This window comes from Phoenix dactylifera, unplaced genomic scaffold, assembly GCF_009389715.1.
Source record: "Phoenix dactylifera cultivar Barhee BC4 unplaced genomic scaffold, palm_55x_up_171113_PBpolish2nd_filt_p 000489F, whole genome shotgun sequence".
Classification (NCBI taxonomy): domain Eukaryota; kingdom Viridiplantae; phylum Streptophyta; class Magnoliopsida; order Arecales; family Arecaceae; genus Phoenix; species Phoenix dactylifera.
Window position 1 is genome coordinate 191080 of NW_024067909.1, and position 18014 is coordinate 209093.

Sequence of the window (18014 nt, forward strand, 5' to 3'; positions counted from 1 at the left end):
ATTTTAGAACAATTTGGAAACTTGAAGGGGCACTCTGAAAATTTTTAAAAATTAGGCTATGTGAAAATGGCCCAAACTTGAGGAGTCAAATTTCCACTTTTAAGTAGACTGGGCCACTAAATATATGGCCAGGTTTTGGGCGCTGTTGAAAATCAAGCCAATCTGAGGCAACTGGTGTATGAATCTTAAAGCCTAACATGGCCAGGACTGAAGCTAGTGGAATGTTTATTGTGCGCGTTAGGTGACTGTCACACGTATGGGACATAAACAAGACCAGCCATTTAAGTACTATTCATTTCAAGCGTAGGGATCATTTTTTTAACTTTGAATTGAGTGTGTGCACACGTGAGACAGAGACTAGCAATTTTGAGTGTCATCAATTGCGACTGGAAAGAAGGTATTCTTTCCAAAAAAAAGAATACCTTGGTAGGGCCAATATTAGTGGCCAATATTAGCAAAAAAAGAAGGTATTAGCAAAAAAAAAGAAGGTATTCTTTATTCCAACAGAGAATTACATTATTAATCAAGCACACTTGGTAGGGCCAATATTAGTCGCACTCATATTTGTCACGTAACATTGGGCTTGGACCAACACATGAAAGATTGGGCTTGGACTAGGTGTCCAGTAATGCCAGTTGAGCGAAGATCATTTGTGGCCCTAATCCACTGGAAGGGCATCCCTAGACACAAATAAACAAACGCAAAGCAAATCAAAGACGCCAATGCCCCAAAAGTCATGTTAAGACTAAAGGATAAAAACCAAAGCATTATGGACGGCCCCTCGAAGTCTAAATTGATGATCTAGTATGAATATGTCAGAGACTTAGTGCCCAATGTCACATACTTAACCTAAAAGCTTGAATTGTTGGGTGGAGAATAGGACCAAGCTAATAAAACCATGTAACACCCTTTTTATTAATCAATATAAGACTGACAATCTTCCTCACCTAACCTTGTAATGCCCCCGTCACGGCTGGCTCCCATATAAGAGAGAGGCCTACCCATGGAAGAGGTCCTACCCGATCCTAACATATAATGAATCAGGCTCTGATAACATTTGTCATAGATTCACATTCTAAATGTTTAAATTGTTGGAAGAAAGACCAGTTCAAGCTAATAAATCCATGTAGCACCTCATTTATTAGTCAATTTGGGACTATAAAACTAAGGGACTTAAATATTTACAGAGTTTAGGAGAGGTTGTAGGTGGTAGTAGATTTATAATTTCACCAAAAGTAATAGAGAGAAACCATTCCACCGGGACTCACCATAGAGATATATATTTAAATCCATATCAGCCATACACTAGATAAATCTTAAATATTCATACAAAGCCAAAAAAATCCAAATAACACCTTGGGCAGCTTTTTTGCAATAGTTCTTCGGTTGTCACAATAAAAGCATTAATAAATAACATAAATATTTTTATGATGTGAACAAGTTTTAGTAAAATATAATAAAGCACCGATACACAATAGATATAAAATTTGCCTTGGTGGTTGAGCAATTGATCCTAAATCCGGATCTAGTTAGATTCAAGACTTTCTATCCAAATTAGATCTGAACTAAATTTGAAAATAGATATAATCAAATAATATCCAACCCATTTTTAACGACAGTGATATTACAAACTTATGTTCAAAAATCATTGTCAAAAGCATAAGTCAATCAGGATGGAAATGCTTTATAAATAAAATTTCAATTATCTACACATGGATTTTATTTTAAATAACATAAACTTGATTCAAAGACGTGCAAATATCACGACTAGCTGTCAGAAGTGCAAATTAATCGTTATTTTGTTTCTATAGCACTTTTTTCTGGTAGATGATTTCTATAGTTCTTTTAATTATCAAGTCAGAGATGACAAATGACAAACAGGACAGAGACAATTCTCAAAAAGATGTGACCCATACAATTTAAAGATTACCAAGAACAAATAGCAGACCAAGAAAAGCAGAAAAGGTAGAGCTTGCTGGTTAATATGCTTGCACACTGTAGGAACATTTATATAAGATTATGAGCAGTAAGTCAGCATTGCCGAAAGTGGACTAGATTGAACTGTTTTAAGCATGAGTATCGTAAAATTACAAGATGGCGGGTGAGCAGAGTTACCCCTCAGCAGACAGACAAGACTAATCAAACATAAACGCTCATAGCACAACTATCCAATGGGGGACTAGAAGCCCACCCAGGACCAAAACAGTATAATACAACGGACTTGAACTGCCTCTCCTAGCTTCAGCCATTTTTATGTTCTCTTCTCACGTTTAGGGAGACCCATGCGTGATTTGGCATACCTAGAATTCTCGTTAAGAAACACAATATCCAAAAACATACTGCTTGCAAAATTTGCAGGAATTTAAAGAGCAATTACTTTAAGGATACTCCAAACGCATGCCTTCCCCAACTGATGAGTATAAAACAGTTCCCTGCAGATGACTGAGGGCTCCAGTTGAACAGTTGGCATCCTGTATGCAGCAGATATGAATCAGTAATTTGAGGGACGAGATCGAACATCGCAAAGGAGGAGGATAAATTGGGAGAGAAATCAAAGCAAACATACAAAAGAGACTTTAACTGCTACCTCAAAAAATTCAAATTGTGAATTTGTAATCATACAAGCTGAAATTTTATCTACCATCATAGAGACAACAGGTTCTAAACTTACTCAAAAACTGTTGAATAAGTAGTCACTGAACTATAATGGATATCCAACTCCAGAAATGCTTACGTTTCTCTCTTCAAGGCTTCTTGTGATGAAGATAACCGCAATATATGCTTGCTTAAGAAACTCACGAATGTCACATGATTAAATCCTAAACCAGGGAGTGATCAGAGCATAACAAGAATTTATACTGATATTATACTCAACCAGGGCAATCCCAATGGTTTATGACCTTGGGTTCGATATAGGTCAACATGACATCTTATAACAGCATCTAAAACAAATTTCCAGTTTGAATATGCAAATGCAGATCTGTCCCATGATTAGATCTTAATAGCAGGAATCTTTTGCAAGTTTAGACTTATTCCAATCATAAAATTGGGCAATCTAGTGACACGATCAAGGGTTAACGTATCATTTTCTGGTGGTGTGCTGTACAGGCACTAGCATAATAGTATTTCGTCATTCCGTGCCATGACATGCTTGGCACACGATAGAACAACATGTCATGTAGTGGCTTGCAGAGTACCATGACAGCGCGTATGCTGTAAGGCACTAGCTCGGTACCAATTTCCAATGTTGTTTCATGCTGGCCAGCATTTAAATCCATTGACTCCTCGAACAAAGCCACAACTATGTTATTTGTTGACAGCATAATGTTGGATAGCATAAATCTAGTTAAATCCAACAGTTCAAATAGTGATGTCTAACAATTTAGCTAAATCTAGGTTAATGTAGTAAAACCTGATGCTCTCGATCTTCTTGTTCTTCCTCTCCTACTTTTTTCATATAATTCTCTCAATCTTCAAGCCTGGGCATTTTAGCATTTTTTATGGTTGAACAAAATTATTGACTCTACAATAGCTGCACCTCTACGATCACAGGATTTTTGTTAACTTGGATGAAGATAGTTGCATGCATATATTGCTGAATTCACCAATGCTGCATGCCTTTTTTGGATGCTTGATTATTAGCAGATGAAACAATTATGCATTCCCCAGGCTATCATTAGATCAGAGGAGAAAAGTATATCTAAGTGCAGAGCAATAGTACAATACCTGAAAGTCAACAAATGCAACAGGAACTCCATTCTTATTTTGCATCTTCAGTTTCAAAAAGCCTGGGCATCTACACATAAAGGTGATATAAAACCAAAAAAATACATGAAAGGAGTTAAAGAAAATACAGACAAACACAAGTGGTTCCAAACCTTGAAAATACTTGAGTTAACTCTTGTTCCGAACAAGCTGGACCCAGATTTGCCACAAAAAGGGTTGGACAAGGGGGATTATTTTGAGGAACATAAGTTGAAGAATTATTCTGTTAAATTGGATATGTAAGTTCCTTACTAATGCAGAAGAGAAAAGAAAAAAATTTCAGAGATATATACAATTATGCAAAGACACGGGCCCAAAGAGTGCAAGAATGTTCACAGATGCACCCAGGAGCACAGGCACTTGAAGAAATCTTAATATTAATTAAATATGCAAGGACATAAGAAGCAAAATGAAAAACCTCCAACTGAATCAGAGCCCACTCCAGGAGAAACCTCAGCATTTAGTTAAATAAGTTTCATGCGCAAGTAGGTATATCTATGATGTCAGGATTTTAACAAGTAACAACCTAAGAGATTGTTGTAAACCTAAACCATATGGTAGTACGTTTCTGATTGCATAATATTGAAGGGTGTTGATGCAACAATGGTTATTAAGAAATAATTTGATGCCAGAACCAGACATATGACTAACTGACAATGGCTTCACCATAACATGCAACTAAAACCAACTGTTAAAATGTGAAATCCTAGCCATTTAATCTGGCACTATCCATCTCGACTGCTAGATCTTAACCAATTTGGGTTAAGCATGGCATCTGGAACACTGTTTCTGCCACTCTTTGCTTGACAGCAAGTTGAGCAATCATGCTGAGATTGCTGAGAAATCAAATGATTCCTGATAATGAAGCCAAGCAATCATCTCTGGAAACCTAGCACTGCAATTAAATTGCCAGTATGCTGTTGCACACAATATGCAAGTTGTCTCTGAAATGAGGACAATAAAGTTATTTAACTGTGAGCAATTGCTCAGAAATCAATAATTTTCCAATAATGAAGCTGCGCTTTCATTTCTTGAAGCCTGGAAAGCAACTAAATTACCATTATATTTGTACCATTTAACTACTATGCAACTCATCTTTGAGACAAGGGAAACAAAATAATTTAACTGTGAGCCACTCACCCAGGTGGCTTATAGCGGAAGCCATGACCACATGCAGTCATACTAATGTCAATTGTATAAAACTTCAGGCCGGAGACCTGTTTTGCAGTCGAATGACAATTATACCCTCATATGTATAATAGTGAGACCTTCTGTTCTGTCAGTTAATTGCATGCTGAGTCTCATGCTTAGCTCTGGTTGCTCTAGGTCTGTAACTGGTTCATGGTTTGGATCTCTTCATGGATCCATAGTTCATACTTCTCACCATGCAAGAAGTCATCTTTCTGTCAAAAAGAGAAATCCATGGATGAAACTTTCATGCATGGTCTGCCGTACCGGTCCGTACCGGCCGGCCTGGAACCGGTACCGGATCAGCGTGGAATCGGTACCGGTAGTTTATTATTGAAGAACCGATACGAAATCGGTACGGGACCGGTATGGGACCGGTACGGAACCGGTTTCGTACCGGTCCGGGCCGTCACTGGTACGCCGACCGGTACCGGTACGGCGGACCTTGCTTTCATGGGCTCAAGTTGTTCTTCAAGAGAGAGCTATGATTTTTTATCGATAAAGAGATCTCACTAAAATTTATCTCCATGGCTGGGTAAAAGAGTTCGGAAGAGACTTATAAATAGCAAACCCAGGGGTTGGTTAGTCAAATCTTTCACTCTCTGATTGCTGAAGCTCTACGATAATTTTAAGAAAAAGTAGGGAAGCCTTCTTTCCCTTATCACCAGCACTATCCTTATCCATGGCTTTGTATCATGTTTTCAGACTCCTTCCTCTCTTCTCTGATACCATTGAAGCTCATCACTTCTTATCCATGGCTTCGTGCCATAACATTGTATTTCAGGGGCTTATCTCTCTTAGTAATGCTTCATGATTACATCTGGGTTCTAATGGAAGCATACTTTTAACTTAATTCACCACAGGGATCAGAAGAAAGAAAAACAATGTATGCACAAACAATAAATATAAAAATATGATCACGAAAGCAGGACCTTAGACCAAGATAAATGGAAATCTCATAGAGATTTCTCAACGGAGATCCTTCTCTGAACTCTTCCTAGACTAGATGAGCACACGAGTAATTTGGGCATTAAAATAGGCTTAGGATGGTTTTTGTCATCATAGGGCCTCAGATGCCTAAAACCCTGGTGCCATCATATGGAGGTAGGAGATGATGGCGGAGTTATTATCAACATGAGTCTTTCAATGTTAGTTGGCTCAGGTAATCCAACCAACCTGGACCAAAGTTGCTAAATGTAACTTATAATCTGGTTCACCTGGATCGCTCTGGATTAGCCCTGCACTAAGATGTAGGTTTTTATGACAAGGATGTAAGTCATTTGCACAAAAGACAGGCTGATAAATAATATGCAAATGGTCACAAAAGTACTAATGGAAGTTGAATAACTTAAGTTATGGGCTAATTTATTTTGTTTTTGGAGACAGCAACAAAAACACATTATAGGCACCGGGGTCAAGATTTCCCAGGGGCAAAAATCAGGGATTTTCAAGCAACATGTCCAGGAGACATAATTTATATGTTATTTTTCAGATATGGGCCACATAAATATGATCTGCAACCTTTACTTACTTATATGGGAAAAGATCTAAGTGGACTCAAATTTCAAAAACTGGGATTGCCACAGTATTTTTAAGGAGAGAAGGCTGCCGCCCGAAGGGAGGCACAGTTGGTTATGAAAAGAAAAGAGGTATAATCACTTGTCTCTTCTTACTCTCTTCTTTCCTTTTCCTCACCTTCTTCTTCCATTCTCTTTGCTTCTCTCCTTTTTTCTTTTCTTTTTCTCAGCTGCAACATAAGTCTTACAGATCTGGATAGCAAAGAATAATCTACATTCTGTACAGAATCAGACTGCAGAAAATAATTTTATATTGCTTGAATAATTTTCATATCTTATTTGATCTGGTTTCAGTCTTGAAAACAGCAAAATCAGCAAAAGGGAGTAATCAGAGGCCAACAGAGAAAAAAGAGTACAGAAAAGGATTAAAAAATAGAGATTAGAAAGAATCTTTCCATGGGAGTAGTTGATGAAGTAGAAGACCATAACCATACCATGTGTCACCAAGATTTTTTTTTAGAGGCCAGGGCAAGCCTGTGAATGAGAAAAGTTGAAAGAGAAGACAAGCTAATATGCGCAATATAGAGGTCCATCATCAAAACTAAAACTGATTTTTACAGTCTCCTTTTACAGCTAAAAAGACCAAATAACTCTACTAAATATGACTGACAAGGAAGCAGGATTTTTTCCCTACATTTTCATAACAAAAAGAACAAGCAAATTGTAACTCCATAGGATCCCATTTAAAATACCATTAAAGTCCCTAGAAACCACGATCTTAGAACTTTTATAGTTCAATAATATTCCTGCCCAAAATACGGCTCAAAAACTTGTTAGAAAAATAGATCCACAAGTATCAAATTCCACAGATAATAGAAAATCCTTGTCTACATTAACAGTCTTAAACACAAAACTCCTAAGACTATATAAAACAATAAATTAACTACAAAAAATCCAAAGAATTACAATGTCTATATCTAAATTCAAACCTGAACTACATCAGCAGGCCATTTCAAAAAATCATGCTTTAACATTCGAGTCCTATCAATAGCAGTCAACATTCTACTCTTCCACATCAGTAAAGGCAATCGCCTTTAGTGTATTAGCTACCTAGAAAATTCTAATAGCAACCTTTTGTTCATGTTTTCCTAGGCATTCTTCTCCTCCTGTCAGAATTTTGACAAAAATCAGAGCCATCTTTTTTCAGTTCTGGGGTACATGATTTAAATCAATTCCCTCCATTTTATTATTAAATCATCTGACTTCTTAAAGTTTTTCCAAATGAACATCAGTAATAGAATAAAGGCCAATAAGTGGATGTCTGATGACAGTATTATTTTTAAATGAAATAAACTAATTTTTTATGTCATAATATGAGCAAAAACAGTGAAAAACTCAATCATAATCTCATGGTTGTTTACTGTTGTATGAAAAAAATCACATAGACTCCTGTGCAGTTGTAAACTTTTACAACTGCCAACAAGCATGTTCTGTGAAACGGTTGAGTTTTCCTCCAGACACACTTGTAGCTTATGTTGGGGAGTACCAAATATCTTATGGTAAATAAGTTGAATGTTATCTTTTCAAAATTTAACCTTTTGGGTTACGGAAATGCTTTTGTTATCAAATTGCAACATTGACACAAAAAATGGAGAAGGCCAGGTGGTTCCTTGGGCCTCCACAGATACTTCCAGATTGAAAGGCACAAGAAGACAGCCACCTTGTCGACAGCACACTAGTCGATTACCGTATGCAACAAACAGAAATTATTATATATAAATCATGGTACCTGTCAATACTATAAATAATGGAAAGCATAAAAAAAGGTGAAATTCGTGGCTTAACTAATATGATATTAATAAAAGTACAAAAAAGGCAAAGCTCACCATCTTCTTGGGGTCTGTATCATTCACAGGATCATAATCATAGTTTGTGTGACTGTAAACATTAAACACAATGAATAATCAGATAAATTGCAAAAGAGAATCACACAGAACTAACAGTCGCGTTATCAACTCTTCAAACAGCATTTAATCCTTTTCATACTAGCGACATAAATTATAAACCATGTAGCGACCAGAATGTAGCAAATTCAAGTAATGAAATTGTGCTTAAGTAGTGTGCCATAACCTTTGTGTAGAAGGATAACCATTCAAGCTGTAAGCAGAATTACCCATCCCAGGCATGTGAATATTGCTTCCGACACCTGTTAGTGCGCAAAGTGTGCCAAACATGTGCCACATGAGCTTTTGAAGTGATATGTGAGTAATTATCATGGTACCACTAGCGATAAATAGAAAAGGTTAAAACAAGAGCAAGTGAGCTCAGCCAGTGATTGTTCATAGAAATGAAGGACATTGTGCAATCTCACCCGCCTCATTTCTTGATCAACAGGCAGGTATTAATACATCAGGTAGCAGCTAGTTTCAGCATAACTAAGGTCACAATAACTCTACTGAAATTTATAGATGTATTGATGCTGAGAATAGAGCAATTAATCTTAATTTGTCACTAACAGGTGCTTTAACATCCATGGAACAGATCATATTACCAGAATCTGGAAAGCCTCTTGAATATCCAACAGATCCTTTAGCTCTTTTATCAGAAGAATAGGGCACACTGTCATCTGGTTCAAAAGGTAAGAAATTGATAAGTCCAAATTCATCAGTCAAGTAGGACTGTTAAGCTAAAATAGAAATTTTGGTCCTTCTGAAACTAAATCAGATACCAAATGAATGAATGTGTACTATGAATAAAATTGATTACATGAGAAAACCAAATTATGACCTTGTCTTGAGCGTTTCATCCTAGAGTTCGACTTTGCAAGATCAATGTACAAAGCACATTCCTTCTCAAGATCAAACATCATTCCCTGCAAGCAATATTAAATGCTATGAAACCACATAGAGAAACAAGGTACCCTAATGCTAAAAACGAATTAAAAGGCAAAAAAAAATTGATTACTTCGGAAAAAAATAATTACGTAGGAACTACTCTATGTCTACTTGAATTTCCTATTGGAAAGAGTACAACTGAATCAATTCTCATGAATCTTTCAAAATGTTTAAATAGATCAAGAAAAATATTCCGAACTTATATATAATAAACAAGGATAAGTTCAATCTATGAAAAGAAAATGACCATATGGTCTAGCAACTCTAGCCACTTCACAATGACCAGTATGGTAATTTTCATTTCATGATATCTAAATGCCTAAAACATAGTATAATTAAAAGGCTTAAGCAGGTGAGTAAAGGCATCGTAATAAGTTTTAGCCTTTATAGAAAAAACTCCAGAAAAGTATTTCAGGTCCTCAAAAGGTCCTCGCCAGGCAAATCCTGTTTCTATTCCTTTTACTTTTAATAATGAAGATTTTATACATGATGTTTTAAAAGAGGTAATGGAGTTTCTTCGGGTTTGGTAATCAAAACTTAATAAAAGCATAGAGTCAGTTATGTAAGCATCCTAGTACAACTATGTAAAATTCTACATCAATATATAGGTTGGTATACAAAAACTTCTTCCTCTTGCTTCTCTATATAATTTCACGATGGTAGGTTGCCACTACCTACACTTTATACTTTATATATTAAAAATATTTATTCATAAAAATTAATGTATCAATCAAAACTAAATTGTGAATTTTCTCGGAAGCACAACTATTTGACAAAAGATAATGCTGACACGACATTAATAAAGTTATGTAAATATAAATCTGGTAGTTCCATACATTCAGGGTGTGCATTGCAGCAAGTGCAGATTGTTGATCACTGAAAACAACAAATGCGTATGCCTGCAACATCAAAGAAAAAGTTAGAATCAAGCAACAACAAGAAAAAAAAAGACATTCACGTTCCTTAAGGAAATTTTCTGTCAATATAACTTCACAAATTTTCTGTTTTCTATCATTCATCAGAAAGAAAAAAAGAACTCTACGATGTGTGCACACTAGTGTTTGCTACAGTGGACGTTTTTTTTACCTGCATATAGTACTTTAGGTAGATAGTATTGTCGATATTTCAGGGTTAAAATTATAGCATGTGATATTGGAAGCTGATGTTGGTCATGGCAGTGATGGCAGCAAAATTTTAAGTCTAGGTTTTGGTTTCAGTTTCTATCCTCTGGTTAGGGCTGGAAGTGGGCCGGGCCGGGCCGGGCCACACCCCTACCCAAGCCCGGCCCGAAATTTTTTTCTGGTTTTCGGGCCGGGCCGAGGCCCGAACAATTTTAAAGGAACGAGGCCCGAGCTTGGCCCGAGCTCGGCCCGAGCCCGTTTGGGCCAGCCCATTTGGGCCAGCCCGATGACGAGCCCGGCCCGATCCCGAGCCCGGCCAAGTTTACAGGAGTTGTTTACAGCCAGTTCCAATGTTAAATAAACTCTAAAACCGCCGACTTATTTCCTCTCTCTTTTCCATCGCCGGCGAGGGATCGGAGCTCGGACGCCGGCGAAGGAGGCAGCCATAGAGTCCGGCGGCGTCGCGATCACGGTTAGAATCTGTGGCACTCGCGACGGAGGAGCAGTGTCTATATATATGTAGAGAGACAAAGGAAAAGGATTGAGGGAATATAATTTTCTATTGCGGCGGGGGAGGGTGAGGGGTGGGGTGGGGAGTTCTTGCTTGCATTGGAGGGGAAAAGAAGGGGTGGACGCTCGCGCACAGCACGGATGTTGAGGGGATCACTTCGCGGAATCCCCTTCTTTGCCTCCGACGCCTCCTTGCCGTATGGCGTAATCCATTCCCCGACGATGGTTTCTTTTAAATTCCGCCTCCGTTGGCTTGTTTCGTTATGGTTTTAGTCTTTTAGAGGTTTTTGGGCGAGCGGAGGAGGAGAGAAGGGCGATCCGGTGAGGTTTCCGCCTTTTACCAAGGTTTTTGGTTCTTTTTTCCGTCTTTACGCGTTTAGCCGCGATTCGGGCCTGCGAGTCGGGCTGGGTGTGGGCTCAGGCTTGGACGGGCCCGGGCCAGGCCAATGAAATACCCGAGCCCGGCCCGAAATAGATATGGGCTTAATCATTCAGCCCGAGCCCGGTCCGAAATACATTGAGCCTAGCCCATAGCCCGGCCCGAGGGTGGCCCGACCCGATGGGCTTCGGGCCGGCCCGAGCTCACTTCCAGCCCTACCTCTGGTAGAATTTTGAGAGTGAAGTCAATGACAAGGAGAAGTCAATGACAACATAGTTGAGAGTGAAGGCCTTGCCGGCGATAGCAAGACTTGCACAAAACCATTACAAAAATTATCATCTAACAAAAGTTGAATAAGATATCATAAACATTAAATCTATTAGGTGCTTCTACTCCAAGGGAAACGAGTAACAAGTTCTATTGTTAAAGCTAAAATTAAACAATTAATGATCTCTGCGGTTGATACTTGTGATAAAGATTCCAAACGGGCAAAATACATATACAGACACATGACACTAGTAAGCTATGGAGAAATAAAAAGTTATGGAAAGCAGAGGAGGTCAACGTAGAATTCAAGCAAGAAAAGCTAGCCACGGAAGTTCCTCTTCTAGGAAATCAAAACTTCATTGTACTACCTCTAGTGAACCAATCATTGGTTATCAGTAATTCTTTTTGGCAAGTTAACATCTTATGCATTAAAGAAAAAAAATGGTTCAACGTTTTCCCTCAAGTTGGATCAATAAAATGTTTCTAAAGTATTGCCCAAGAGGGATATCCAATGTGGTTTAACAAAATAAAAATGAAGTGGAGATTTTTAGAAAAACCCAAATGAATTTTCCTTCTTCCAAGTGCAAATCGAATATTGTTGGGCTGAAGGCATAATATAGTGAAGAAAGTGTCAAGTTTTTACACTTGGTCAGTTCATGAGGATACCAATAGACCAGGTAATACTCTAGGGATTAGACCTCTCATACGTCTTATTGGCACAAGAAGAAAGATTTTAAGCCCTCCTTTTTTGTTTTCTCAAGCCTGAGTATTTAACATTTTAATCAAAGCATTCTCCAATTTTATGGATCAAGTTTACGAATACTTATTTGTCTAACATGCATACCAAGGCTTGCATTTGACATCACAACTTTATCCAGGTCATCATAGATCTTCTAATTTTCTGTAATTCTTTCACACGAAAAAAACCACATTGCTCTCATCATCAAAGGTTCAATGAATTTTTATATACATGCTCATGTCAATTTAGTGGGGTTTCCACTTCTCTGTCCTTGATTGGTACAATTCCATGGTAGCACCAATGAACTAATCTCTCAATATATCTCCATTCTCATATTTGTTATACTCAACTTGCATGCTTGGACCATCTTTATTAACCATCGTTCATCTTTGTTACCTATAGACACCACTCCACCTTGCCCACATAATAAACATATATTACCTAAGCCACCATTCTTCTTATGAGTGAGGTAAAGAAGTAATGTAAAGTTGTTTGCTTAATGACCTATCCAAAAAAACTCTGATTGTGAAATAAATCTGTGGGGCTATCTCAGCCTCTTTGGATGCAGAGATTCCTAAAAAAGTGGATAATGTCATCCTATGAGGGATAAATTATATCTTCCAAGGATAAGGATTGATAAAAAGTTGTCGCCGCATATTTTTCAATATATTGGTATGATCCAGAAATTACCTGAATTGGGAGTGGACACAGGAGTGGAGGTAAGGGATTAAAAAGCTCTGGACACACACAGACAGAGAGAGAGGAAGCACCTTTAAAAACCCAGAAGATAGTTGGAAGAGCATGATTTGAAGAGACTTTACATCAAGGACAGCACACTTGCTAGAAATTGGTCATAGTTTAGTTAGTTCCTATGTAAAATCATAAAGATATTATGAATGTCCTTTTCCTTCGACTTGCACGACATAAATCCCCTGAGGTGATATATCTACATGATTTAGTTGTATAAGCACCCTTCACATCTAATGATGAAAAAAAATACAAAAAGAAACTATTTGGAGAAAATTAAATCATACCTTGCATATACACAGTTTTTGATGAAGAGAAACATTTTGTCCAAAATAATGTGACACTGAAGAAACATGAACTGTGTTATCATTAAACTCAACTCAATTCAACTAAGACTCGATCCCAAACTAGTTGGGGTTGGCTACATGAAACCCTTACCTCCATTCCACTTTGTTTAGGGCCACACTTTCTGAAAAATGTAGCAATATCAGATCCTTCCTTACTACTTCATCCTATATGATTTTTGGTCTCCCTTTACCTCTCTTTCCTTCGACGTGTATCAAAACACTCCTTCATAATACATTAATGGACCAAATCACAGCAACACATTTTCACCCATGTTGATCACTCATTTGTACTTGTAACCCCTAAAACTTATATTGCTCGCTAAAGATGTGCCATTCCAAATGATTTTTCCAATCAAGTAGAACATTGGTAGAAAATTGACCTCAAATATTGACACATCGTACTTGTACTAAAAAAAAGCACATCATACCGGCTTGAAGAGCAAAACAAGTAACAACATATTTGTTGGGAAATTATAGCATAATCACTACATTACCCACTCGTAATCTATTTAGTTTTGGTAATGATTTTACAATAGAAGCATGAAGTAAATGCAAGAACCAACATATGAATTTTTTTTCTTGAAATTTAATAACATTAACACTACCACCAACACTGAACAAAATCAGATAACACCAATATTCCGACAAAAAACTTACAACATGCAGGTGGCTGAGGAATGTGTAAGTGGGTGGCGTAGGTAGAGAAGGAGGAGGAGGACAGTAGAGGGGAAGAAAAATGAGGAGGTGAGGGATAGGTGGAAGGCACCCACCACTTGACCAATTTCCATTGAAACCTTTCACTCTCTCCTCAATTTCCCTCAGTGACTCTCATTTAGGGCTAGAAGAGTCAAAGCTAACAGTAGGAGCTTTCAAAGCTCGTCAAACCCAATCTACCCCACCCAAATCAGAATGATCCCCTGACACTCGTTTTTGCCCAGTCCCCCTATTGGACGGGCAACATATATGAGCACCATGGGGATCGCCATATAGCTTGATTCAATGCACAAGGCAGTCACTGGACTGCAAACGTCAATGAGATTGCATAAATGGTTTTCTAGAACAGTACTCATATCCAAGTATTTGGGAAGATTTGTTGACTTTAAGTTCCAAGACAATAACTGAGTCGAATCAACAAAACAACTTGTTCCTTAAATTCAACAACGAATTTGATACTAAGGAAATAATTACGGATCAAGCCAAAATATGAAAACAATAGGGAAGCATTTCAGGACAAGGCAAAACATGGCACGATAACCTAAAGTGAAACCTCTGATAGTTGAAATCTCATGGTTACGCATCAAGATATATGAAACAAGTGTGAGCTTAAAAGATCAGTTGCGCGGACCATATAAGAGATCAGTAGTCCTAGGAATTTCTTTTATAACTCCATGTTATTAACTAGACCTTCAAAGACTAACTGTTTAAGGATATATTATGAAAAAAAGTGTTTTTCCTAACTGCTATGAATTATGACCAAAATGGTGAAGCTGATCGGCCATCCTGGCTTCAATCAATCAGCTTATTAAAGGATAGGAACCGTTTAGTGCAACTAGGACACGTAATTTCCACAAGAAAATCTTCACAAAGTGATATAAAGTAGCGGAAAGCCCTCTCAGAACCCTACATAGAGCCCGAACTTCCAACAAATAAGAAATCCGAGCAACAGGAAAACGAAAGTACCTGGGATGATTGGCCGGTGCATCGGAGCTGGCAGGATTGGTAGCCCGAGAACTCCCGGAAGAGGTTATAGATCTCCCGGGGCTTCACGTCGTCAGGGAGGCCGGCGATGAAGAGGGTCCGGACCTCGTCCCGAGGGGGCTGCTGAGGGGGGAGGGAGCAGGGAGCGCCGTAAGGAGGGGGCTGCTGCGGCTGCTGCTGCTGATGCGGATATGGAGAGGCCAGGTGAAGAGGCGGCGGCGGATGATGCTGCTGCTGCGGCGGCGGCGGCGGCGCTCCGGAGGTGGGGGCCGGCGGTGGAGGAGGGTAGTAGGGGTAGTGAGGAGCGGAGGGCGGGTGGTAGTAGGCGGCCGCCATGTCTTCCATGGGAAGCGCCGCCCAGCAGAGAGAGGGCCTGGGACCTGGGTTGTGTAGGTTTGCGAATCGAGAAATAAGATGGGTCGTCGACGCAATGGTAATTAACTTCACCAAACCCGACTTGAGGTCGGAAGATGATCATTTTCCGTTTCTACTTGGGTCGCTTTGCTTGTTCCGCCGTTCGGCGCGTGCGATCTACATGTGTGGGATTCTGATCCCTAACTAAAGCTTCTTTTTTTTTTATCCTCGCTATTATATATCGCCTAGCGTCCTTAACAAATAAAGATTTGGCATTGTCTTGAGTAGTGTTATATGGCACAATTGATTGGATAGCTGCTAGGTCGGCAATACATGCAAGAAATTATATACGAATTGAGAGCGGGATAATTAATAAAAATTTATACAATTTAAAAAATAAAAATATTTATATAAGTTTTTTTAAAAAATTATCTACATATTCAGTAAAGAAAATAAAAATACAGCGTACATGGTGTAATAAAATATTAAAATCTCTACTCATCTATGTACTTCATTTTCATTTGAGTAGGATGAAAACGAGAATTTTGCATTCGCACTCACTTCCCAGTTTAATTTTCCGAGAAATCCATGTTTGAATTAAAAAATGCATTTTTAAGAATTTATGGTTAATTTCATTTTTAAAAAAAAAAAACAAGCATGATACCTTGTTGTGTACCTTGCCCGGGTGTTGATGGGCCACTAGGGATCAAACGAGCATTAAAGCCCCACTTAAACTACATATCCTCATGTATGGCACACAAAACCTAGGTATGTGCTCATTCCAACTGTCATGCCCCCGCCTCTGCGTGGCACGTGAGACACCTAGTGCCCACGTGGGGGCTACATGAGGGGAGAACACGGGCTCCCCTGCCAGATATTGTCCGGTTTTGGGGCTTCACGCAAGCGTCCTTCTCCCCTTCCTGGTTTTGTTTTCCATCCAAAACGCGTCTGCAGGATTAGGAGACACCCGCCTCATATACCCAGGCTACGGAACGAGTCTTTCCGATGTGGGACTATTGGGCCTCACACCCTTCCCACCATCGGACAAGAGCCGTCCTCGGCTCTGATACCAAATGTCACGCCCCCGCCTCTGCGAGGCACGTGAGGCACCTAGTGCCCACGTGGGGGCCACATGAGGGGGGAACACGGAGCTCCCCTGCCAGATATTATCCGGTTCTGGGACTTCACGCAAGCGTCCTTCATCCCTCCCCGGTTTTGTTTTCCTCCCAAAACGCGTCTGCAGGATTTGGAGACACCCGCCTCATATGCCCAGGCTCTGGAACGAGTCTTTCCGATGTGGGACAATTGGGCCTCACACCTAAAACACTAATCTCCTCGGATCTAAGTTTAGAGAGAGAGAGCCCAAACTAGAGATAAACTAGAGAGAGAAGGAAATATAATAAGAGAAAGGGAATGGGAAGCCCCTTTCTCTTTCTCTCTTCTTTCTTCTTCCCGATGGAAAGGGGAGAAGGGGGTTCGGCTGCAGGTGGCCCATGGCCGGCGACGCCCTATGGTCGTCGGCTTGTGGCGGTGCCAGGTGTGAGGCCTAATAGTCCCACATCGGAAAGACTCGTTCTAGAGCCTAGGCATATGAGGCGGGTGTCTCCTAATCCTGCAGACGCGTTTTGGGTGGAAAACAAAACCGAGGAGGGGTGAAGGACGCTTGCGTGAAGCCCCGGAACCGGACAATATCTGGCAGGGGAGCCCCGTGTTCCCCTTATGTAGCTCCTACGTGGGCACTGGGTGCCTCACGTGCTCCGCGGAAGCGGGGGCATGACACCAACTACGTGCCAGGATTACAAAGTTATGCTTTAAGATATATATATATATATATATATATATATATATATATATATATATATATATATATATTAAGAAAAATATTGTGGATTAGGCACCAATATGTGTTTCTTATGAAATTGTTCAAGATTTCATGAAACTCATTTCTTCAATAAATTAAGTTCTTAATCAAGAAAATTTTAAGTTTTGATATGATGAACAAATCTTTCCAAATTCAAATTTGGAGGACATGGGACTTGTTGTGGTTCAAATCTGGCTTGAGGGTGACCACGCCGGAGGGGTTGGGGGAGCTGCCAAAGTGCGGAGGAAGATGGGGAGAGCCACCTCCTGCGACTGACAATGTACAGGCATAAAGCCTCACCGGTGTTTCCGGTGAGGGTCCTCCGACACTCAAGTTAGTGTGTAGCTTTGTAGGTCCAGCCAAAAAGGTCCATTAAGCTTACCTGTTGGGGTTCTTTATAGTTCCGATAGGAGCGCTTAGGTGGCGGAGGTATGGCCTGTTTCCATCATGAGAGGGAGCGACGCACAGCTTGAGCTTGCTTGTGGCGCGTAGTGGAGTCCGTCCTTGAAAATGGCGAGACGTTGACAGCCATAGCAAGGTATGGCCCGTTCTCATCATGAGTGAAAACGGCACGAGCTTGAGCTTGCTTATGGTGCGCGGCGGAATCCGTTCTCGGAAATGGCGTAG

At 39.6% G+C, this 18014-nt stretch overlaps 1 protein-coding gene across 3 annotated transcripts; it reads right to left on the reverse strand.

The window, feature by feature from the left end:
- Positions 1-1985: 1985 nt before the first annotated feature.
- Positions 1986-15635, reverse strand: LOC103698086 (U2 small nuclear ribonucleoprotein B''). 3 transcript variants are annotated; one of them, XM_008780054.3, is made up of 10 exons: positions 15155-15615; positions 10201-10263; positions 9237-9342; positions 9022-9096; positions 8601-8676; positions 8357-8408; positions 3879-3988; positions 3727-3796; positions 2389-2471; positions 1986-2300 (listed from the first exon to the last, which is right to left on the reverse strand). In XM_008780054.3, exons 1-10 carry the CDS (start codon positions 15515-15517, stop codon positions 2252-2254), a joined length of 1047 nt encoding a protein of 348 aa, XP_008778276.1. In that variant the 5' UTR covers positions 15518-15615; the 3' UTR covers positions 1986-2251. The 3 variants fall into 3 exon arrangements, with proteins under 3 accessions (XP_008778276.1, XP_008778277.1, XP_008778278.1); XM_008780055.4 differs by having other exon boundaries at positions 9258-9342; positions 15155-15557; XM_008780056.3 differs by lacking the exons at positions 3727-3796; positions 3879-3988 and having other exon boundaries at positions 15155-15635.
- Positions 15636-18014: the final 2379 nt, after the last annotated feature.

What these genes read in the sequence shown, in the direction of transcription:
- LOC103698086 (XM_008780054.3), bottom strand. Translation starts at nt 15,517, where the DNA reads ATGGAAGACATGGCGGCCGCCTACTACCACCCGCCCTCCGCTCCTCAC. An exon ending in CTGCAATGCACACCCTGAAT is followed by an intron (nt 9,343 to 10,200) that starts GTATGGAACTAC and finishes TATTGCTTGCAG; the next exon opens with GGAATGATGTTTGATCTTGA. An exon ending in TCATAATTTGGTTTTCTCAT is followed by an intron (nt 9,097 to 9,236) that starts GTAATCAATTTT and finishes CTTTTGAACCAG; the next exon opens with ATGACAGTGTGCCCTATTCT.